This window comes from Nuphar pumila, chromosome 4, assembly GCF_984573655.1.
Source record: "Nuphar pumila chromosome 4, dmNupPumi1.hap1.1, whole genome shotgun sequence".
NCBI classification, from domain to species: domain Eukaryota; kingdom Viridiplantae; phylum Streptophyta; class Magnoliopsida; order Nymphaeales; family Nymphaeaceae; genus Nuphar; species Nuphar pumila.
This window is the reverse complement of record NC_143252.1, coordinates 22775160-22800385: the sequence shown is the minus strand read 5'-3', so window position 1 is coordinate 22800385 and position 25226 is coordinate 22775160. Positions and strand designations below refer to the sequence as shown.

Sequence of the window (25226 nt, the reverse complement as noted above, 5' to 3'; positions counted from 1 at the left end):
CAAAAAGAGAAACACTTTGATCTGTGTAGATACATGCACATACAATTTACATGTTCCAGCAAGCATTAGAACTTGTAGCAATATTGACATCGCTATATCCAAAGAATTCAAGATCACAAATAAAAGTCAACATTGCATGAGGTTTGAGATTTACCTTTGATATAGCTGGATCCATCGTCCCTCTAGAGGATGCTGCCACACCAAGCAGTATTCCCACTGTGGTGATATCATGTTCCTAAATTAAGAAAGAAAAAGGAAAGTCAAGGACTAGTTCAGCAGCTAACAAAATGTCAAATTTAACGAAAATTTGTACTCATGGTTATATGACGACAAATTCAAGAAAATTTGGTATCACAGTTATATGAAAAAACTCAAACTCATATATCCTTACATTATAAAAAGAGTAATTTAAGCTTTAAACTTGGAAAAAATCAATAACCAGAACAATTAAAAATTTAAAAGCTTCTACATTCTATTTACAATCACATGCATTTTATAATGTTAGAACTAAATAGCTTGAAATGTGGAGTAACAATGATCTTCAAATCTACTAAATATGAGAAGTGGCATTCATCAGAAAATTGCATGATTTTAAGAAATAAATAAATAAGTGACAAATGCTAATGGAAGGAGGACGACCAAACATCTTATGTGGGCTAGGCAAGGTAATGGAGCCAGGTTATGCAAATACCAAAGGTTAGACAATTGAATACCTTACCTAAGCCCTTGCATTTGTACCCGTTATTATATAGATGCATGATGCCATTATCAACTTCAAAGTGATTGTCACTATTTTGGATTTCCTTCTTAGTTCTTACCTTTCCATTGTTCTTAGGTACCTCATTGCCGAAACATTTGTGCCTTGGAATTCTAAGCAAGGCGATAGTCCCAATGCCTTCTTTGGCTAACACTTTGTCAACACAGAGTGCAACTTATCTTCTATGAAATTTTACCGAGTAGTCAAAAGTTTGGTTATGTGCAAAATTAGGGTCAATGGAAGAATTAAGGCAATTTTACTTAGCATAAAGAAACTTTACTTGTCCTGATAGTGACTCAGTGACAGGCACGCTCATAGCAAACTTTTGGATTATAACCATTTCTGTAATGAAAGTCTGCAAAGGTTATCTTAATACTGACAGAAATGGCTCTCCAGAGTTGTACCTAGCTGCCACACAAGTATGAGAGAGGAAAGAGAAAGAGGAATATGTGAGAATAAGGGTCGTGTGTTTTCTGTTCACATCCCATCATCATATATATCAACTTTGTACAATAATTCCCTTGCTCATAAGGATAAATACCACATGGACTGATTAATGCAAAAGACATAAATACCCCTTTATATGAGTTATATTCTTAACACGCCCCATCAAACTGGATGGCGTTCACTTGTGAAGACCATGGACAGTTTGCGCTTAAGAAACCAATGTCGAGCGCAGGTTAATGATATGGTGAATAGGTCATCTGTTTGGTCATCACCCTTGATAAAAAATGGCTGAATTTCCAGGCTTTCAACCTTCTCCCATATGAAATGATGATAGAGTTCAACATGTTTCATTTTACCATATTGAACAGGATTGGAAGCAATAGCAATAGCACTTCAAATATCACACAACAATATGGGTCTAATAATAGGCTGTCGAAGTGAATGAAGGAGATTTTGTATCCAATGAACTTCTGCAGTAACAGCTGCCATTGTAAAATCCAAAAAAAAACTATATCTTTTCCATGATTATTCATAAATAAAAGTGAATTTTTGTACAAATATGGTGTGTAATTTTAACTGATTTTTAAATTGTATTTGAATTTTTATTTGATATTTGATTCATGATTTTTTAATTAAATTGGCATTTAATTGCTAATTTTAATCAAATCAACATGTATTTGGAATTATATTTAAATTGGAAATTAATCTGGAATTTAGAAGGCATTTAAAGTATAAGTTGAAATTAAATTGCATTTTTAATTTAATTAAAGTTTTTAAGAAAACCATTAAAAATTGAATTGGGTGTAAATAATGGATATACATTCAAATCTAATTAAATTCCAAATTCAAATGTACATTTAATCTAAATTCAAATCTAATTAAATTCCAAATTCGAATGTTCGTTTAATCTAAATTCAAATCTAATTAAATCCCCAATACACATTGGAATTCAATTTAACTCGAAATTTAACTTGAGATTCATCCTCAAATGGGATTTAACTCCAAATAACCTTAAAATTTCAATTAAAATTTAAACCAACATGAGACAAAATTTTATTTATATTTATGAAAATTAATGGAAAAATTCATAGATATTACCGTAATGAAATGGTGGTCTTTCACAAAAGCACAAAAGTTTACAATGGGTGTCTATCGGAGACACTACAAGCACAACCCACAAAAGGGTATAAATGGAAGAATACACGATAAAATAATAAACTTTAATTTCTCATGAAAAATGCTTAAGAATCATTGAATTACAAAGGAGAGGGTATCACCCCTATTTATCCAAGAAAAGAGAAAAAGGAGAAGAGTCGTTGGACCTATTCCAATGGCTCTAATTATAGCCGATGGACTAGGTCCAACGACTATATCCTAGTCAAGATCTAATTAGATCTTTGACTAGGTACAAAGTCTTACAATAAAGAAATAAAGAAAAAAATATAAATAAATATTATATTATTATATTATATATGTTACACTTGTTATATTTTTAACACTCCCTTACAACGAGCGAAAGTTTGTTTAACAGAAAATGATATCTATGAGCAACCAGAGGTTTGGTGAAGAAGTCTGTTAATTGATATTCTTATGTAACATAGGGCAGATCAATGGTTCCATGTAGATACTCCTCTTTGACATAGTGACAATCCATTTCAATATGTTTGGTGCGTTCATGAAATGTTCGGTTGCTGACAATATAGATCGTCATCTTATTGTCACAGCACATGCGTGAAGCTTGTGTCACTTCAACTCTCATGTAATCTAGCAGACGTTTGAGTCAAACTACTTTAATTGTCGTGGTATCCATGGCTCGGTATTGAGATTCGGTGGATGAAAGAGATACATTCTGCTGCTTTTTGCACCGTCACGAAATCAGAGACTTACTTAAGAAAACACAAACATTAAAAAGCAATTAAATCTAATGAAGATCAAACAAACAAGAAGAGGCCTCGTGAAAGGGAGAACTTTATGTATCTAACAATACGCAAAACTACTCCCATGTGAACATAAGGGGGAGCGTGTTGAAATTGGCTAGATGTGTGTACAGTGTATGCTATATCAGATCTAGTAATGGAAAGATAGGAAAGTGCACCAATATGTTGTTTGTAAGGAGTGGGATCATCAAGAGGTTCTCCATCATCGATTCTCATTTTAATGTTGACAACTTCTTTAGCATCCACTTTCTTATCATTTGTAATTTCCGACCTGGAAACAATATCAAAAGAAAATTTAGATTGAGATAATAAATACCTACGAGAAGAATAAGAAACTTTAATTCCTAAGAAATATCTTAATAAACCTAAATAAGTCATTTCAAAATGAGTTTTAAAAAGCTTTTTAATGTTTTCAGCTACCTGTTTGTCGCCTCTGGTGATGATCATGTCATCCGCAAAGAAAAGAAGAACAATAATCCCTGCATCAGAATTCTTAATAAACAAAGCAGTCTCAGTCAAGCAAGTTCGAAAACCAATAGTAAGCATAACATGACTAAACGTGTCATACCAGACTTTTGGTGCATGTTTAAGACCGTAAAGAGCTTTTTCTAAATGAAGAGCTTCACCCTTATGGATACTATTACCAGGTGGGGCTTCCAATATAAACTTCTTCAACTAGATTTTCATAGAGAAAAGCATTTTTTAAATCTATTTGAAATATGGGTCATTTTCTAATAGAGGCTAAATCTATTAATGTCCTAACAGTGGTCATTCGGGCAACTGGAGCAAAAGTTTCTTCGTAATCGGTGTCATACTCTTGGACATACCCCTTGGCCACTAATCTGACTTTATACCTTTCAAAAGTTCCATCGCTCTTGGTTTTAAGTTTGTAAACCCTTCGACAGCCTATAAGTTTCTTGCCTAGAGAAATATTTTGAATAGTCCAAGTATTAGTTTTTTTTAATGCTTCCAATTCTAACTTCATGGCTTCTACCCATTCTCTGTGGTTTTTTGCTTGAGAATAGGATGACAGTTCTAGATATGATTGTATTAATGCAATAAATGTCTTATATGTAGGTGAAAAAGATCTGAAGGACACAAATTTTCCAGGAGGTCTAGAAATTCTGGATGGCCTTCTTTACTTCGGAGTATTTTTCTAATGCACATATAAGATTGGATTCTTTACGTCTTGAATATTGTAGACCAATGTCCCTATGAGTTTGCTCTTCATTATCAACATTATGTTCAGAATCAATAGTATTGAGGTTGTATGATGTTTATTGTTTGTTCACGGGCCTGGATCTAGACCCGATGACCTTATGTAACAGCTTTTGTATTGCTGTCATTATTGGGTCTGTCAGACCCGATCTAAATTGTAATATATATAATATGAAAATATAGGGCACGACAGGTGATTGAAGATAGTTTTCAGCAACTGCTGCCCCTTGCTCACCGTATCTTCTCCTTCTTCATTGTCAATAAACTGGTGCATACATTCAAATATGGAAGCGTTCTTGATGTTTAAATCCAAGTTTATGCATCTTTAAACATTTTTGAAAATTTCAGCATGCATATCACGTATATTTTTACCGTTTTTTATGCTTATATCCAAGTTGTTGCATCTTTAATCATGTCTGAAAATTTTTACATGCATATCATGTATATTTTTATCGTTCTTGATGCTTAAATCTAAGTTTAAGCATCTTTAATCATGTCTAAAAAAATTTGCATGCATACCATGAAGATTTTTATCGTTCTTGATGATTTTATCTAAGTTTATGCATCTATAATCATGTCTGCAAATTTATGCATGCATATCATGTATATTTTTATCGTTCTTGATGCTTAAATCCAAAGTTTATGCATCCTTAAAAATGTCTAAAAATTTTCAGCGTGCATATTATGTATATTTTTATCGTTCTTGATTCTTAAATCCAAGTTTATGCATCCCAAAACATGTCTGAATATTTCAGCATGCATATCATGTATATTTTTATCGTTCTTGATGCTTAAATCCAAGTTTCTGCATCCTTGAACGTGTGCAAATTCCTGCATGTATATTTCATGTATTTTTATGTTCTTGATTAAATTTACAGTACGTATAGTCACACATATGCTGGTTGTGTTATGAACAGATACATGTTGCCTGCATTATGGACAGAATCACAGCAGCATATATTTGCGCATATACATGTTGACTGCATCATAAGTAGATTTGCAGCAGCATATATTGGTGCATATACATGTTGTCTACATCATAAACAGGTGTGCAGCAGCATATACTTACGTATATATATGCTGTCCACGTTCTGGACAGGTCTGTAACAGCATATGCACATTTATATGTGTTTTCCGCGTTCTGGATAGGTTCGCGGCAGCATATATATACATATATACTAAGTCACAGGGATTTGGCCAACCAGGTGCCGCACCCTCATCGACGTGACACGACGCGGGTGCACGTGCGGGTGCGGCACCCGATGCGGTCAACCTGACCTGGGTGTGGTCAATGCACCCAGGGTCATTTTTATCCAGTTTTTAGACTTTAAAAAAAATGGCCCGATGAAAAGGGTTGCGAAGAGGAGGATTAGGGCAAATTGTCCAGTTTTTAGACTTCCTCTCCTCCTGAAGCTGATCGACCTCTCCGTCGGACCCCAACGCCGCCGTCGACCGCTCCGTCGGACCTCTCCTCCTCAGGTACTCTCTCTCACTCTACTCCTTCTACTCTCCTCCTATCCTCTCCGTCTTCCCTTTCTCCCTCTTAGAATGTCGGGGAGGGGGAGCCTGCGCTCTAAGTTGGGGGAGGGGCATCGTTTCCCCTCCCCGTTCCTTATTCCCTCTCTCAAAGGTTGGGGAGGGGCGCAACCCCCTCCCTCTGCGCTCGAGTTGCGAGGGAGGGGTATCATCCCCCTCCCCGCCCACTTTTTCTCTCTCTTTTGGCACCCACCAAAAGGAACCAGCCCTTCAGCCTCTCTTTTGGCATGCATGATGATGAATTGATTTGATGATATTGTGATAATTGTTTTTTATTTCATTAGTGTTAATGTTGTTAACTATTAAAACTTAAAAATTATATATATATATATATAATATTTTTTTTGCCGTAACCATGGTTTTAAAACTCGCCAAGTCAACTCGGTGACTCGGCTGACTCGGCTCGGCTCGGCCCTCCAACGAGTCAACTCGGCAAGCTAAACTCGTTCTGCGAAAACTCGGCCTTGACTCGGCCTGACTTGGCCTGACTCGGGCTGACTCGGGCGAGTTTTGGGCACTTTTTTCTTTTTTCATTTTTCAAAGGCTATGGGCATTTTTTTCATATGTAAGTGTTCATTTTTCAAAGAACAAATAGCATAATAACAATAGGCTTACCAACCTAATATAAAATCACAAAATTAGTAAAAGTCAATCAAATTTCACATGTCCATCATTCATTCCTTTTGGTAGCTCCAGGTAAGGAATCAAACCCAGTACCCCTCAATGAACATAGAGTGAATCCACTAATCCAGCTAACATAACTGATCCCTCATGCAACCATATCTGAGACCTACACAATAGTTGGCAGCCAGCCTGTTCAAAACCAACAGCATAAAATGCCCACATTTATCATTATAATATATATACATCACAACATTCTCATTATCCAAAGCTTATATGCATTTATGTGCAGATATATAAGGCATGGTCCAATCAACTCTACATCAGAAACACACTTACAAATATCAAGATAAAGTTCAATGTTCCCAAAATTTTGCAAGGATTTTCTGAGGCCCTGCAACACAACTATGTCCATATATTCAGGATGTAAACCATGATCGAGCATGGCTATTAAAGTTCTTGAAGCTAGTAATTAAGTCATTCTTTATATATTGTCTTGAAAGACTTGCTCCTGCTTGTGTAGTTTCTTTAGTAAATGTGAAATTTGAATTAAGAGCAGTTTTACTTGATGTTATTTTACTTATTAATCAATTAAACTAGTAATTAAGTCATTGTACAAACCTTTATATGTTTAAATGACAATTTATATATTGTCTTTGTTTTAAAATCAAAAGTTAACAAAACCCGGTCCGAGTCACCGAGTTGACCCGCCGAGTCACGAGTCAATAAAGAACGAGTCGAGTTCCGAGTCACGGGTTTTAAAACCTTGGCCGTAACCCCACACCCAAGTTTTTTGAAAGTGCCGCACACACGCACCCGCACCCATGTGACATAGCATATATATGTGTTGTCCACGTTACGAACAGATTCGCAGCAGTATATACTTGTGCATATACATGTTGTATGTGTCCTAAACAGGTGTGCAACAGTATGTATGTATGTATGTATGTATGTATATATATATATATATATATTGTTGTCCACGTTTTACACAGGTTCGCAGCAACATATATACACTTATATGTATTGTCTGCATTCTGGGCAGACTCGCAACAGCATATATATGTGTTGTCCACGTTATGGACAGATTCGCAATAATATATGCATAGGTATATATGTTGTCATATGTTGTTTACACCTGCTGCCCACGCACTCTCTTGTTTGCATATGTTTTTCACATATGCCGTATGTGTATGTTGACGACGCATGTGTTGTTTGCACCTACTGTTTGCACATGTTGTCCAAGCTATGTTGTCTACGTTATGTTGGTTATGTTGTTTACATTGTACTATATGTGTTATGCTCCTTGCGTTGTCTAAGTTCTTGAGCAGATTAGCAGCCTAACATATATATATTGTTCTGATTTGCAGCATAAAATATATATAAATATTGTTTGTTTTTTTAACAATTTCACATCAATGTGTTTTACATGTAAATATGTTGGTTGCATTTGAACATGAAATTTTGGTTATTATGTGTGTTTCATGTTCACTGAAAAATTTTACAATGCTAATTTATTGTGGTAATGTTTGATCCATTAACAGGCCATTGAGGGTTGTGAGCATGTGTTGCTTACAAAATATTAAATTGTGATTTTTGCATTGTAGAATGACTTTTGTTGAAAATTGGTTTTCCTGAATTAATTACACTGTTGAATTTTATGGGGCAAGGACCCAAATTTGTTATTTCATGTGGATTTGTATAATTGTTCTTGTGTAAAGAATTCTTAATTAATTAATATGGTAAAAGGGACCAAACAATATAATAATTTTTTTTCTTAATGTCCCTCTGAAAGGGTGAGAACCTTAGATGGCGGTCGTGGAGGACCGTGAGGATACTAAACACCGTGTGCATTTGTTGTCTCCAAGAACCCGATGTGTGGTTCGTGTTCCTGGCCACGGTTATAGGGAACTTTCAACCACTTTGCCTGGGGTGGTGTTGTCAGTTGTAGTTATTGGTATACCAAGAAAGTGGCATAAATGGATGATGATTTCGTTGATGTCCCCGCATTAGGTGATAATTCATAATGTTCTGATTGATGGTGATGATTCTTGATATTGGACGGGGAATAACTATGTAACCCAGTAATTAAAATACAAATTGTGTTAAGATATGACTGAAAATTGCTTTGAACCTCAGAAGCTTTACCCATTTTGAGTATTTGCGGGTTTGTAAGAAAGTGAAAATTAAATTTGTGTGCATTAAATAGAGACATGCATGCAAAAACAATTCTGATAAATTAACTGAAAAAGTTATGCATGCATGTTGCGTTGATTCATGCATCCTTAAATGTTTAGCATTAATTTCATGCATCTTTAAATGTTTGATTTAGCATAAAATTGTTAAATGCTTGCTTGTACTTAGATGGTAAGTTAGTTTTGATGATATGTTGTGATTCTTCTTAAACTTGTACTTGATTTAATTTATGTTATTTTCTTATTGTTGGAAATTTAGAGGGTCTCGTACGAGAAGTTTGGTTCTTACCCATTTTCTAAAAATGTTTTTAGGCACCGAGGCTCCATGATGGTAAGACTAGCTAGCTGGAGAACTGAAGGTTTATGGACCTAGTGGCTCATATTCTGACGAATAGGGATGTTTTGTCTTTTTGTTTTTGGAACAGTGTGAAACTTTATTAAGACTATTCAATTAAGTTTAATTCAATTTCAGTTCGTAGTTTAAATTTATTCTATGTCTGAAATGGTTGATGGGTTGTGAATATTAAATTTTCAATGTGCCCCTGGTCTTTGGGAAGTTTCCGACAATTGTTTTAAAAAAACAAATCTGTATTTTTCAAGGGTCAATTTAGGGTCATTACAAATACAATGAAAACTTTTTGTTACAGGCAAAATGGGGGATGTCCCCAGTGGTATTCGAACCCAAGACCCCTCGGTTATGATAGTGTGACCTAGTCATCCAGCTATCTCTTTCGATCCCAATACATGGCACAAACTTAATTGCATTATGCCTATAAAAAATTACTTGGCAGCTTAGCCATGACCTAGGTTCCATGATCTAGCACGCTATATTGTGACAGTTTCTGCAGATCAAATGGCATTTCCCCAACATTTCAGGGCTTCTAGGCACTTGGCAAAACATGATCATAACCTACAATAAAAGAGACTATCAATTCTAGCAACAACTAAAAGGATGCCTAAGCAACAAGAACTTGGTTCGTTCATTTAGCCAAAGGTATAAATCACTGGAAGGAAAAGAAACAACAATTATTTAGTGTTGCAACCAGTTTAAAACCACTAAGAAATAAAACATTGCAATGGGAGTGCCAAGCTAAATGGGCAAAACAAAAGGAAGAAGAAAAAGGAAAGAAAAACTCAGTAGTATAGATCCACATAGCAACCAACCTGTGAAAGGTATTGATAAACATCTGCCATTATCAAAACACTTAAATGGCCATGCAAGCCTAATGCAAAAAGAATTCCTGCATGAGTCACATTTGGTTCCTCTGGTTTGTTATAAATTATCCATGTTCGAGAGATCTTTCCCTACATAGAACAAAACACCATAATTAATGAGAGATTAGGTGGGAGTGGGTATATATAAGCCAAAACCCAAAAAAAAGGAAAAAACTTTTGTATAGGAAAGATTTTAATAAACACCTGTACAGGGGCAAGCCTTAGTCCAGCAGCTACTCCATTATGAAACTCTGGCCAAGATTTAAGTTCCACCAAATTTCTTATTGTTGGATCAAGATTCACCTATTCAACAGGATGAAAGCAAGTAGAATGCACAAATAATATCAAAATGTCAAACCATGGATTTGTTTAACAATAAATTTGCAGCAAGAACACCTGAAATATTAAATCAGTAATGCAAAGTACTTGACCAACATAGTCTACATAAAACATAAAGCCCTACAAACATGGAAGAATTGAAAAGCCATAAGATAATGGAATCCAAACCAACACATCCCATCACCAGATTAAGATATTACAAACAATAAAAAAGTACCAAAAATGAGATCTGCATGACAGCAAATCGATGAATTTATAACTTCACAAGGACATATAGAAACATGTTGTTCATGCTAACAACTTGACAATCAATTCTAACATAAATTTTACCATCTTTTGGTGAATCAAAACAACAAATTCTGATATAGAAACAGAAGATGTCATTGAATGACATAAAAACAAAATAAATGAAATCTTCAATAACAGAGTTGTTGGATTTTATTATTTAAGAAAAATGAAACCAAACATGAAGATCAGAATATAGGAAGAATGATAAGCAAGCATGGATGATATAAAGTAAAAAAATTTGTATAGAAACAAGAAAATAGAGAACAATTATAAAACATCAGAAAGACACCAAATATAAAAACATCAGGGTCACAAATAGAAACGAGGCATACTCACTAGCATCCCAAACCCAAACAATCCTTACTAGAAAAGAAGAAACAAAAGGTTTTTTAATAGAAAAGCAAATATGTATTAGCCAAACAATGCAAGTTGGCACATACATATGCAACTGACTCCCTGCATGTGATTACTTAAACATGAATTTATCACTTCACTTCAAGCTAACTTTTTCTTGATTGTCGTATATTATATTCATTTAATGGATCGAGTTATGGCAAATACATTGGTTGTTTTATAAGTCGCATCCAAATATTAGTAGAACACTCCATTTGGACTTGATGGAGACATGGCAATACAACCCCAGTAAAGAAAAGAATATTGGTTGCACATGCATTTCTCCATGCCTATTTGTGCTGCTCCAATTACAGAATTAGCATACTGATGCCAAAAAGAAAAAGTTAAACAATAATTTTCCCTCTCTTCCTTCAGACAATAAATGAATGTGTGATTATATCAGAGAAATTCATTCGCTAATTAACTTATATATTTTTATTTGGTGATGATAAACACTTATTTATTATTGTTCATAAATCCACCTCCTTTATTTACATATTAAAATCAAGAACCAAGACATTGACTCTAAAATGAAGAGGTAAGCAACATATGTTATATATTTTACAATAGAAACTATTGTCGGTCGTCAATTTTTAGCATTTAAAAAAATGCATCCAAATATCGACAATTCATAATAAAACGTATGTTGCTTACTAAACAAATGATAAAAATGCAATATGTGGATCCTGCTCGATAAAAAAACTCAATCGTTAGAGAAACAACACCGCCTGATCATCATTAGTTATAGATGTTGCTCTCTCTCTCTCTCTCTCTCTCTCTCTCTCTCTCTCTCTCTCTCTCTCTCTCTCTCTCTCTCTCTCTCTCTCTCTCTCACACACACACACACATATATATATATATATAGGTGATAGCTGCCTGCCTGTCTATAACACATAGGTGCGGGTGCGGGTATTGATGCCACGAAGCGGCACTTTAAAAAAACTTGGGTGCAGGGATGCAGGCAAGGTATGTATATATATAGGGGAATGAAAACCTCCCCAATGTAAACCCTCCCAAACCTCCCCAATGTAAACCCTTCCAAACCTCCCCAATGTAATTTTTTTTTGTATTTTTTCAAATTTCTGACCGTACAGATGTGTTCAGCATGAATGATTTACTACAAATTGACAATTGGATCATGAGTTTTGGATAGAAACAGTGGTATTTGGAGCCTCAAAAATTTATGAAAATTGTACGTGGTTGATTTTGAAACATATAAAAACCTATCCATGCATCGGAATCAAATGCTCCAAGAACTGATTCCTATAAAAACAAGCATATAAATCACATCTGTGCGGTCCCACGCATTCAAATCCAGACCTAGCCTGCAACTTCTAATACAAACGTGCATCATTGATCTTTGTAAATAACTCCATCTAAGCCGTTGGATGCACTTCTGTGTAAGGGGTGTGGGTGGGTCATGGTCGGACCTCAAATGTCGATCCAAATTATGTATCTGTCAAACATAGATGAAAATTATACACTTGCATACTTGGTATGGAACTGAATACGTCTGAGAGAGCTTATCAGACCCCGAGCTTGCATTTGTAGTACTTAAATTGAAACCTCATCAGTAGAGTTGGGAAACTAAATGAGTGCTTACTTGGTTTGGCTCATGGTTGGCTTGCAAAGAGTTTGTTCTAACTTGTTAAATAGGTTGAAAACAAGTAAGAAAAACAGTGGGTTGTGCTGAAGGTTGAGAACGGAAAAGGATTAGGTGCAATGTGATTGAACACTTTTAGTGTGTTGTTGTACCTGATCACTTTCATCATTGAGATACAACTTATGAGTTACGGAGCCTAACAGCAGATCGCAAGTGATTAAGTAAAGCAGCAAAGGATTGAGCAAATTTACAAGGGTCGTAGAAATCTCGAGTTCCACTGTAAGATCTACAATATTTTAGGTATTCTTATTATTTTTCTTTCATTTATAATTCAGGTTTCTAAGATCTAAACTAAGAAACTGATAGGACTAATTAAACTTAGAATGATTAGTCAAAAATCAATTTTTAGAAAAATATAGACTTATATTTGAATTCTTGAAAAAATATAACCTTGTATAGGAATTTTAGAAAAATATAGCCTTGTATTTGAATTTTGGAAAAATATAACCTTTGATATGAATTTGGAAAAAATATAACCATGTATTTGAATTTTGAAAAAATATGACCTTGCATATGAATTTTTCAAAAGTACAGCAGTGTAATTAAATCTTAGAAAATATGAGATTCAACATGGGATTTTCATAAAGTAAGTAAGAATATTCCAAGGACTAAAAAGTACATAGTTAGAGGAAATGGAAAAGATAACTAAATAGTTAGATTCTAATTAAAAGAAATAATATAAAAACTAAAGTAACTAAAAAGTAACTAAGTACACATTATGGAAAATTACCAATTAGATTTAAACTAGAAACAAGTACACTAATGATTAGATTGATTTTCTAAATCCAATAAAATATCTATTAAATCTAAAAATATCACCTACAAAGCTAGAAAAGCTAGCTTGATAGGTCTTCTTAATAGGGTCAAGGGTTATACTTGGGAGAAAAATGTTTGAAAAGTAAGATGATTCAATCTTCACCCTTGATTCCTTGTAATTCATCTCAACCCTCCATTTAAAAAGTAATCATGACTCTCCCCCTATAAATACCCCCTCAAATTGAGAGTTTCAAGCATCCAAGAGCTTTTTTTTTTCCTTTTCTCTCTTGTTTCTTCTCTCCTTTTAGTTTTTGTTTTTAGTTTTTTAGTTCTCTTCTATGTCACACGGACTCGGCCAGGGAAGCGCCGCACCCGAGTTGACACGCCCCGACACGGGTGCGGACACGGGTGCGGCTTCGGACACGGCCCGGACTCGGTCAACGCCGAGTCGGACTCGGTCAATGAGTCCAGGCCGAGTCTGTCTTTTTTTGGACTCGGTCAACGTTGACTGAGTCCAAAAATTGTCCATTTTTAGGGTAAAAAACAAAAAAAATTGATTTTTATATATTTTTTTAAAAATTATATATATAGCATGAGTCTCAAACATAAGCCCCAGGAAAAAAAATCAGGGGGCGCTGCCCCCTACGGCGTCCCGCCAGGGGCGGCCCCCTGGATCCCAGCCCGTTGACCCGCGTCGGGGGGAGCCCCCAGACCCCCCTTTCTACAAGGGCAAAAGTACAATCTGCAAAGTTTATAAAAACACTCATGCTGGTGCCAAACTTTAGAGGACAATATCCACATATATGCACACAGGATATATTATTATATATATATATATTTTTTAAATATATATATATAGCCGAGTCCCCGTGTCCAAAATTTTTAAAATTGCGCCGCACCCATGTGACATAGGTTCTCTTCTTTCTTCACTTAAAAAATGTGAAGGGTGCCTCTCTAGGAACTCTTCCCTATTCTCATAGTGCCTTGAAAGAGTTCAAACAAGAAGAAGCAAGTCCAAGCCTAGGTCCCAAGTCAAGGTAAGTAAAATTATCCCTTATACATCTTGATATTATTCAATTTCTATTTTCTTCCCTAATTCCTATTTTCATCTATATAGGCAAGTGTTTCCATAACACATGTAGGGTTATGAAATGAGTTGTTATTATGCTTTTGATTTTGTCTTTGTTATTATCCCTATTCAAGATACATGATTTTCTTTATGATGCTTCTATGAAAAGAGGAATAAATTACATGTCCTAATGATAGTCCATCACCATGAAGATGCTTAATTAGTATTATGAAGCAATCACTTGATATATGCATTCATGCATTTTAAAATTTTGCAAGTTATGTTTCATTCAAGTTTTTAAAAGATTTTTGAAAATCCATGGGCTAATGACAAGAGGAAAATTATACTCTTGGAAATTCGTATGAAAAAATATGTCTTGATCCTAATTCAATTTTTGAATTTAATTCATGTGAATATGAGAGAATGAATGCTCAAAATTCGTGTGATATAAAAATTTGATTTTTGTTGAGAAATCCGTACAACCATGATCTCTAGAGTCATGCCCAAGCCAAACAATTTGGATAGTTGTGGTTCATTCTAATTAAAAACAAGATTCTTGATCTCATCCAATAAAAATCAGATTTTTTGGAATGACTTGTTTTTTTTTAACTAATAGATTTATGGATTTCAAAAGAACTTCAAAAAAATTTGTATCCACCCAACCACACCTTGGGAAGACGTCAAAAATATTCTACCAAAGGAATACTTTCCAAAAACGAGTCTTATGCAAATCCTTAGAATGGATTTAATGCGATACCACACACCTTGAGGGTGCAATACTCAAAGCATTGAGGCTACCAAGAAGCGTACATAGAAGTTATTATAATCTCAATCACCATACGATTCGTGAATATCCTTGCCTCGAGAAGGCTAAGGCTTGTCTATACTTAGACTACAGCCCAATGTTGAAAGGAGTTCACATATGCAAAGATACGCTATGAACTCAATCCCAAGGGCCAATACAACAAGGTTGCATATGAAAAATACATATGTGTGCTTACAAATATGATGAAGGTGCATTGGCTTAGACATACAATTTATACTTGAATTACATGTTTGTCTATACATTAAAGCCAAATATCATGTGATAATGTATGATGCCTACAAATATAAAAGAGTTAGGCAAGCAAAGGTGCACATGACACATGAAATGCCAGTGAGATTGATGTTCATACATTCATACATGATGCTTTTGTAAGATGAAATATTATTGTACTTAACATAGCATGCTAATTATTATTGCATTGAGGAATAAATTAAATTGTAAATGGAAATAGTGCTCTCTTGAGAGCTGGGTGACTGCTGTTAGATTTTGAATCTCCAGGTCCTTCCACGCTTGAGATCTGAAAAACAGAGAGAGAGAGAGAGAAAGGGAGAGAGAAGTTGAGAGAAACTGATACCCCTTTAGCCATAGGGTCGGCTGCTGTGTATTCCTTCATATTAACATGTGGTTACAAATTTTTAGGGTACTAAAATACCCCTCATTACAATAATCAGTATTACAAAATGCCATTAATGAAGAAGTGGATGTCACGGGTCCTGGATCTTCAGATCCATGACCCGTAACCAGAGAAAACACTTCTTTTCAACTGCACCCCGTGAGAAGAAGTCTCACTACTTGTACTAACTCACACACATTAAATCTGATATTATCGTCGTCCCTGGCAAGGTGCCTTTTCCAAAGGGGCACGTAATTTGGGTTGGGCATAGACCTTGTCATGACATACTACCCTGCGGGGAGTATGGGGTTGTTGAGCCTTTAAACCTCGTATGACATGAGAGCATGACTACTAACACTTATAATAAAGATTGAGCCGCCCAAGTCACCCATTCACAAACAGGTTCACCAAGAGAGGGTGGATGGTACACCTCGAGTAACAAATGTCGCATGTAGAGTTTTATAACTACATGTCATACCGACTTGAAAAACGATGAGCAAAGCGTCCTCAGACCTCCGTCACTCGAGGCGTGGAGGTCCGGTCACCTGAGGGTGTACCTTAGATGCTGCAGCAGTAGGGATTGCAATCCAATTTGCCCATGAACCGGTTATCTCTCTCGGTCCTAGGAAGTTGTGGCATGGGAACAAGGATCCGGGCAGCAGAAGCTACGGCAAATTCACCCCTTGCATAATAAACACCGTAGTAACTCTCGTTGTCGTGATGACCACCTCTGCATACCCAGAGGAGTAAAACTATTGAAATTTAATACTAACATTGCTCACATACTGACATAGCTAGCTGCAATTTATTTGATTATATTGCTGAAATCATGTTCTTATTATTGTCTTATTATCATCTAGCTACTATTGTCAATTCATGATCATTACATTTCATATGAATCTAGTATATTACATACTGCATAATGGATGTTGATGCCTTATCATAGTGCATGATGTTTAATTTTACTTACCTACTCTCAAGAGTTTGACCCCGTTTGTTATGGGATGCAGGCAATGAAGAATGAGGCAGTGCAAGGGCTAGATGCGTGACAGGACCTTGAATCCAAAATTTCCCTAACTGAGTTCTGATCTTGGAACCAACTTTGGTTTATCTCATTCTTATGGGATATTTTGATTAAACCTTGATGATGTATAAACTTTAATAACTTAGTTTATTTACAATGCATGGAATGGCTTTCATATGCAACTCTATTTTAAACATATTTCTCTCTCTTTAACACTGTCGGAATTGTCTGACTCTTTCAAAACCCAAACTATTTCCGCTGTGCTATTTCAAAAAAATAATGGGGTTAAAATTCTAAGTTTTTAAGTTGAAAATTTCGGAGTGTTACATCCACGTACAAGAGAGGCTTATTCCAAGCTTTTACCCAAATCTTATTGTCCGTACAAAGTAGAAGAGAGGCTTGGCAAGTCAGCTTATCGCCTAAAGCTCGGTTTTCATGTAAGCTGGTTGAAGTCATTCTGAGATCCCCTACAAGTGAGGTAGAAGCCCTAAATGAGAGAGCACCCCAACCCCTCAAGATGTTCAAGATGAAGCGCATGGAATGATCCGGGCACAAGTGGTGAAAATTTCTTATCGAGTGGGATGAAGACAGGCCCAAAAAAGCAACTTGTATATGGGAGGATACATTGCGGAAGAAGTCCACGTGGTTGTACAACACAACAATGATTCAAAAGCTTTCCAATGTCAGATCAAGCTAAAATTACTATCATACAGGAAATGTTGTTTCAAGGTCACGTAATCTGTCACACAAACACTCCATTTTTTCCTCGATATCCATGTCGACATGTGTGTCCCCATGTCGACACACGTCAACACCTGGACATGCCATTTTACTTTATAATTATATTTTCAGTGTATAACTTTATATTTTCAGTTTATAACTTTATATTTAAGATATGGCATATATATTTATATTATATTAGTTTATTTTGAAGTTATTTTGTATTTATGCGATATTTAATAGATATACAGTCATGTCCCTGTACCCACATTTTTTAGAATCGCCATGCCGTAACCTCCATACCAGTACACGTACACGTACACGTACACGTACACGTACACGTACACGTACACGTACACATACACGTACACGTACACGTACACGTACACGTACACGTACACAGGTGACATAGCTCGTAATCCATCGCAATCCATATTAGGTGTCATGATCCTGTTTTAAAATCTTAGTCTGCTCTTATTCTTCAAGGCTGAAGCAATCCAATATTCAGATTTTCTCCTACCCCTAAGAAGGCTAATAGAATAAACTCAATGGATAAATAGGGCAGGTCCCCAAATTTGCCACAAACATCGATGTAATATCAATATATTTTGTGGATTTTTTTTCAAAACGAAAGTCTTGAAAAAATCTAAATATTTTCAACAGCAAGTATGAACAACCATGATAACACAAGATTATTTTGATACTATCCCAAAAAGTGAACAAAAAAACTTTTTATATTTTTTGTGCTTTCTACATTTCTTAAAATTCTCATATCATGACAATTTTTTAAAAGAAACAACTTTTATACCCCCGTATAGGTTGGACAGAATTACATCTGCCACGTTAATCGTTATAACTTATAAAGTATTATAGCATGTCATTAGATGCAATTAAAAGGAATATGTAATTATGGTATGTAAAAGTTTGCTGAACAAAGTTTCTACATCTTGAATCGTGTTAATTATGACAGAAATGGTAGCTTTTCTACATTTCCTCAACAGCCTACCACATAATTTTTCAAACTTATGTCAGAAAAAAAAAATGTATGATGCACAATTTAAAATAGAAATTTGAATTACTTAAAAGTGTCACTCAAATGCATTGACAGAAAGATGTTCCCAAACAGGAATGAAAGTCAAGATAATTGTTCAGAACATTGCATTTAAACAGAGTTTGCTATCTCATCAGAGAAACTCTATCAAAAAGCCAAAAAGGAAAAAAGCATGGTTACTAAATGTACCACCTTAATCTTGGTGATGGTAGTAACTTCAAATTCTCATGCATCCTAAACATTTTTTCTTCAAAATTCAACAATCAATGCTTTCAATTAGCACAACTTCTCCAGTTAATTGGTATGTGTTGAAAAAGTAACATTTGATCAAACATTACATTGCATAACAAAATATTAGCATGAGTAGGAAATAATCAACCATATAGACCCTATAGTCAAGTCTACATATGCACTATGGCATATCTACTGGCTCATGATGATTTGAGTTATTAAAAGGAGATCTCAAATTCAGAGATTGGGTGAAACACATGACAAATATGAATACAATCGAATTTTTAACAATATAAAACATCATGGCATTTAAGTAGTCAATAAAAATATATACAATAATAATGATTAATATGTAAATATAGCCTAATAACAAAGGAATGGACATTTTGATATTGCAGAAGAACCTACTGTTGCATTCTGCTGTGATGGCAACCGACCAGCCAGAACAAGCTTTGGGACCATGAGAGCCTATTTATTGCCATCCAAACCATCAGAATGAATGTCAATAACATCTTCAGATGATACAAAGCAGAATGTTCTGCAAGGACATAGTAGATCTAAGAACAGGAAATTTACCTCTGTCAGGAAAGTGCAAGTGGTTGCAAGAGTAAATGCTCCTCGGCCAAGAGGTAACGCAGTGGTACGCTGTGCAAGCTGCCATAGCTGGGCCTGTAAAAAGCAAGAATGATTATGACAAACATCCACAGAATGGCAGTGACATTCTAAATTTATAATTAAATCACATGTAGACATGTCCATGAAAGAAAACGTTACAGATACGATATCGAAAAACCAATTATAAACTAAAACGAGTTTCTTGTTATTGACAACCTATACGCATAAGATGCTTGCACCATACAAGCTTAGGGAAAATAAAGCTGCAAAGGGTCACACAAATATGACTAAGAAAAGCAAATTCAACAAGTTATTATCCCGCAAAGTTCACAATCTCCACTTGGAAAAGCTGACAAAGAGCTTTCAAGCAAATGATGAAGAATTCAATTTTTTTTATCAACAATGTTAAGTGTGTGTGTGTGTGTATTACATGCCACAATTGTCAGATCACAAGAGACCTGATGTTGCATGCAAAATGGACTTCAATGGCATTTTTGAGGTGCAGTAAAAGGTCATGCTTGCTTTTTTTCTTTTGCATGTTTTCCTCCCAATCAGAGGGCTGTCTGCTGTTCATTGCATGCTCGCACCTAAGGCATTTGAAGCTGCTTCAAATCCTATATACATCCTTTCATGTCATACTGTATATTGCACAATTGCTAAAACAGCAATACCCAATGCAGTCCCATAATTTGGCTGCTGGGAGGGGCATATTGGGGTCAGCTCTAACCTCTTGCTTTTGTGCAAGAAGTCGCCACCCTCAGAATTTGAACCTGCACCTCCATGTTGGCGACCTGAGCACTTATCGTTGCAACAAGAAATGGCCGCTGTCATCCATAATTACTATATTGCATTAGATATTGAAATGGGAAACCAAAAAAATGTCATATGATCTCATCATTGCCTTCATCAATCATAATCAAATTGATACTGAAATGCACGCCATTGTCAAGATCATTCACCTGCACTCCTCTTTAGCCTCAAATATTCATTGGTTTCTACCTAAATTTGTTTGACAACCTCTATCACTGGTTGTGTCGAATCAACTTATTTGTCAATCATCTTAGATTCCAGATACATAACGGATCAAACTGTTTCACATGCTGATGCTCTTTCTACAACTTGTCATATAGACAATATTAAAATTAACAATTAATTATGAAAAGGTTAATGAAGTAATGACTAAAAACCTTCTCCTAGTTGCATACTTGTATGTTATATAAGAGGATATAATCATATAAGATTATTCAAGGGAAACTGCTCGAATAAATTCCACTTCCAGGTGTAGATATGCTTAAAGAAGCCACAATTATACCCACTCCAACTTGCAAAAAATTGTAATAATGTCCTTGTTTTCATTCAATAGGCTTAAGGGCATGCTTATAACTTCATTTTTTTTATGTTAGATATTCATGGCCAGTAGAGGCAAGTGATGGCATTATTGTAATTGTTATGCAGTAGGAGATGTTAGTTTTGTGCCATATTATTTAAATTTTTTCTAAGTTTGTTATTAGCCCTCTCAGGACACTCACATATATTAATAAAAGATTTGAGGTGTAACTCTTCACCCTAGAAAGAAGATCAAGGACGAATCATGGAGTCAAAGTCCCCCTATCATTCTTCCTCTCTAGCATGAGTATAAGTTTGGATGTGTGTTTTCATGGTATCAGAGCCAAAAACATTACATTTTATGTGAACATGAAAATTAAAAGTGCCTAAATCAGGTAATATATCCTCCCATTATTTCTCTTTCATTCCTATTATCTATCAACCTTGTTCCTTTTTCTTTTTCCATTCAAATATTATGGTTTTCTTCTTTTCACTCTATTTCTTAACTTCATATTGTTTACTGCATTTCTTTCTTCTTTTCTCTTTTCTTCTATTCTCACTTTTTTCCTTTAGGGTGTACTTTAATGCACTTGCAGATCTGTGGACATGTGGACAAAAAGTGCATGTGAAATCCAACCTTCCTCAAAACAAGGGATCTGAGATGCTCGCATGCTCGGTTTATAGATGTATCGTCGTGCAAATGCGAATGATTGTCAGTCAAGGAGGGGTTTTGTTATGGATGCTCTCAACAACCTGGCCCAAACCATGAACACGGATTTGCAAAACCAAAATGAGCATGCCGCACCAGCCGGTGCAAATCATAACCCCAACCCAATAACCTATGAGAAGTTCTTGAAGCTCGACCCTCCAACCTTTTCGAAGAAAGTTGACACAGAACTTGGGGAGAGCTGGATCGAAGAGATCGAGTAAGATTTTCGTGTATTGTTTGTGCCTGAGGATAGGCAAACCAACTTCAGAAACTACCAGCTGAAAGGGGATGCCAAAAAATGGTGAGATACGGCTCGTGAGGTTGGCTTTGCAAGGGTAGCCCACATCCCCTGGGGCATTTTTCGGGAGGCATTCTTGGAGACTTATTTTTTCTAGCATACTCATGACAAGAAGCAACAAGAGTTCCTGAAACTGACGCAGAGAAACATGAATCTGGTGGACTATACCATCAAATTGTGCAGTCTGGAGCGCTATTGCCCGAACTTGTTCACTAAAGACAAGGACAACCAAGTACGTTAGTGGACTCAAGGACGGTTTGAGATATCAGGTGATGACCAACCGACCATCGACTTTCCACGACACCATCGAAGTGACTACTACTCTGAGCGAAGAGTGGAAGAAATCCAAAAAGAATCAAGGCAAGCCAGCTGGTAAAGGTGGGGTCTGCAAGCAACAGTTCTTTGGTCAGGTGCAGCAACCACCATTCAAGAAGTAAAAGCGTCACGAAGAAAACCGCCCACAACAGAAGTTGAATTAGATATGCCAAAAATGTAATCGTTCTCATAACAGACAGCCATGCCCTCGTGATACAGGTGCATGTCTTTACTACGGGAAGATGGGTTATTACGCCTGTCAGTGTCACAAGAAGATGGCGGATATACAAAGCCGGACAGTTGGGGGAGGTGAGACATAGCAGCAGCAGCACCGGAACATCCGGAAGAGGATGTCAGGACGCGTCTATGCCACCACGGCTGAACAACTGTAAAAGGGCAACTTTGTGTAAGGTACGGTGTAAGTTGCGAGTCAAGCAGCACTTGTTTTATTTGACGGCAGTGCTACACATTTTTTTATATCTATATACTTTACTAAACAATTGAGTGTGAGCGTTGAGCCCTTGAAGCATATGCTAAATATATATAATCTTGTTGGTCATAATTCTATTTGTGTAAGTTATGTACCATATATAGACAATAATGGACAGAATCTACCTCTTGATCTGATCCTACTCAATATGACTAAGTATATGTCATATTGGGCATGGATTTGTTGTATAACCATTATGCTAATATTTTGTACCGAGAAGGGAAGGTTGTGTTGTCTCGACCGGATCTTCCAAAGATAGAAGTCAGGCTCTCTAGACTTGTTCTGAATGACCAAGTTATCTTTACACTGAAGGCACAGAAGTATTAGAAGAAATGATGCACTGCTTTCCTGGTCAATATAACATTGGTGGAGCCGAAGACTATATCAATACAGGAATTCGAGATAGTCCATGAGTTTCAAGACGTATTTCTGGAATAGTTGATGCACTTCCTTCACATCATGAGATGGATTTTTGTATCGAATTGATACATGGAACGATGCCAATTTTCAAGGCACCTTATCATATGGCACCAATGAAACTTGAGGAGCTGAAAAAGCAGCTTCAGGAACTGATGGAACGGGGATTCCTCTGACCCAGTATGTCACCGTAGAGAGCACCAATATTGTTTGTAAAGAAGAAGGATAGTTCGATGAGGTTATGCATTGACTATAGGATGCTTAACCAGACGACCATAAAAAATAAGTATCACTTACCCCGTATAGAAGACGTGTTCAACCAGTTGCACAGGATGAAGGTTTTCTCAAAGATCAGCCTTAGATCTAGGTATCACCAACTCAGAATTAAGAACCATGACATTCCAAAGACGGCTTTTGGAACAAGGTATCGGCATTATGAGTTTGTGGTGACGCCTTTCGAACTCACTAATGCACCAACTGCATTTATGGACCTGATGAATAGGGTATTCCGACCGTAACTGGATTCGTTTGTGATCATCCTCATAGACGACGTATTGATATACTCAAAAAGTATGAAGCAGCATCTAGACCACCCGAGGATCGTACTGGGGACTCTCAGAGAACACCAGTTATTCGCTAAGTTCTCAGCGTGTTAGTTATGGCTTCAAAAAGTGATGTTCTTATGGCATGTGATCTCGAAAGATGGGGTATCAATGGACACGGCAAAGGTGGATATTTTTCCTAATAAATTTTCTTAGAAATAAGGATGAAAATATTATTTATAAATTTTAATGGATTTTAATAAGTGAATTTTGGATGTTTAATAGGTAGATATACTGATTCGGAGCAGTTGGAGACATCAGGAGTTTACTCAGAATGGTGGGCTACTATAGACGATTTATACAAGACTTACTCATGGATTGTCTTGCCCATGACCAAGCACTTGAGGAAAGGAGTCAAGTTTGAGTAGACCGACAAGTGTGAAGAAAGCTTCTAGATTCTGAAAGAGAAGTTCACAACTAATCCTGTTTTGACCTTGTCATCTAGTTACGGTGGTTTTTGTAACGTCCCAAAATTTCAAACTTGTGAACCTTTCAGAAAACAGGGAGGAGACTAGAAAAAAACTTTCTTAAGAGTTTGTTTATAAAATCAGCGGAAGACTATCCTTTTGTTAAATTCAGAAAGGCAAGCTGACAACTTTGGGCGTGTTAGCTAAAAGAACCAAAACGCACAATCCATGTTACTTGCAAAACACTTGAAAAAGCCACTTTTATTTAAGAAGTTCCCAAATAGTACAAAATTCGGATATCCAAAGGAAAATCCATGTCAAAACCCACAAACGTCCAGGACGCGAGCTAAGAGCAGGAAAAAGGAAATTTTGAAGTCATCTTGTCATCGCGCCATCGCCCATGGTGTACCTAATCATCACTTGTACCCATAGAATGAGTTAGTTTCGCGAAAAACTAGTAGGTGCACAAGAGAGACTACAGGAAACTGAATTAAGTACATTTAATTCAGTATACTAAGCAGTTTAAAGCAGATATGCAGTTAAGCAGGTAAGCAATGCAAAACAGGTAAACAGTTATAAGCAGGCAAGCAGTGCAAAACAGGTAAGCAGTGCAACTGTCAAAACGCAGCATGACGATTCATTTGATCGTATGCTATGAACTACCACGCAACAAGCAAGTCTCATGACCCATCAACCAGTGTGAACAGACTTTATATTTCGATATTACTGGCCTACGGGTACGCGCAGGCAAAACGTAGAAACAACTGAGACTAGTTCGGGCGTCTGTTATTCTATGTATTTTCAATAACCCGAATAGCTAGATGAGTCTGCTCTTAAAGGGATGGCTTTAGCCGAGAGAGGATTCTCAAAAGGCAGGGAAGTGGCAACGGATGCATCCAACTTTTGCAGAAGTCCATGGGATCTACCACCTAGGATAATGTCTGGTAGTCCCTTCCTCTAACTCTAATGACTGGAGAGGCCGGATCTTTGCCCGTGGGGTGGTTATTAACAACCTGTCCATTGGAGTTTTATACCGCTTTGTCCTCTCTCTTAAGAGACAATAAGAAGCGAATGGGTGCGTTAGGTGTTGCTTAACTAATGACCTATCCTATGATGTGGTCTTTAAACCACTCGAGCATCTAGCCTGT

General features: G+C 36.3%; 1 protein-coding gene across 2 annotated transcripts in view; it reads right to left on the bottom strand.

Moving 5' to 3' along the window:
* EMB2771 (E3 ubiquitin ligase) overlaps positions 1–25226 on the bottom strand; it is a 164509-nt gene that overhangs the window by 51981 nt on the left and 87302 nt on the right. For both annotated transcript variants that reach the window (XM_090002699.1, XM_090002700.1), the window contains 5 exons: positions 19476–19568; positions 19308–19367; positions 10131–10229; positions 9876–10016; positions 155–235 (listed from right to left, as the gene is read on the bottom strand). In XM_090002699.1, the coding sequence (XP_089858825.1) occupies positions 155–235; positions 9876–10016; positions 10131–10229; positions 19308–19367; positions 19476–19568 (474 nt within the window). The remainder of the gene's footprint in view (positions 1–154; positions 236–9875; positions 10017–10130; positions 10230–19307; positions 19368–19475; positions 19569–25226) is intronic.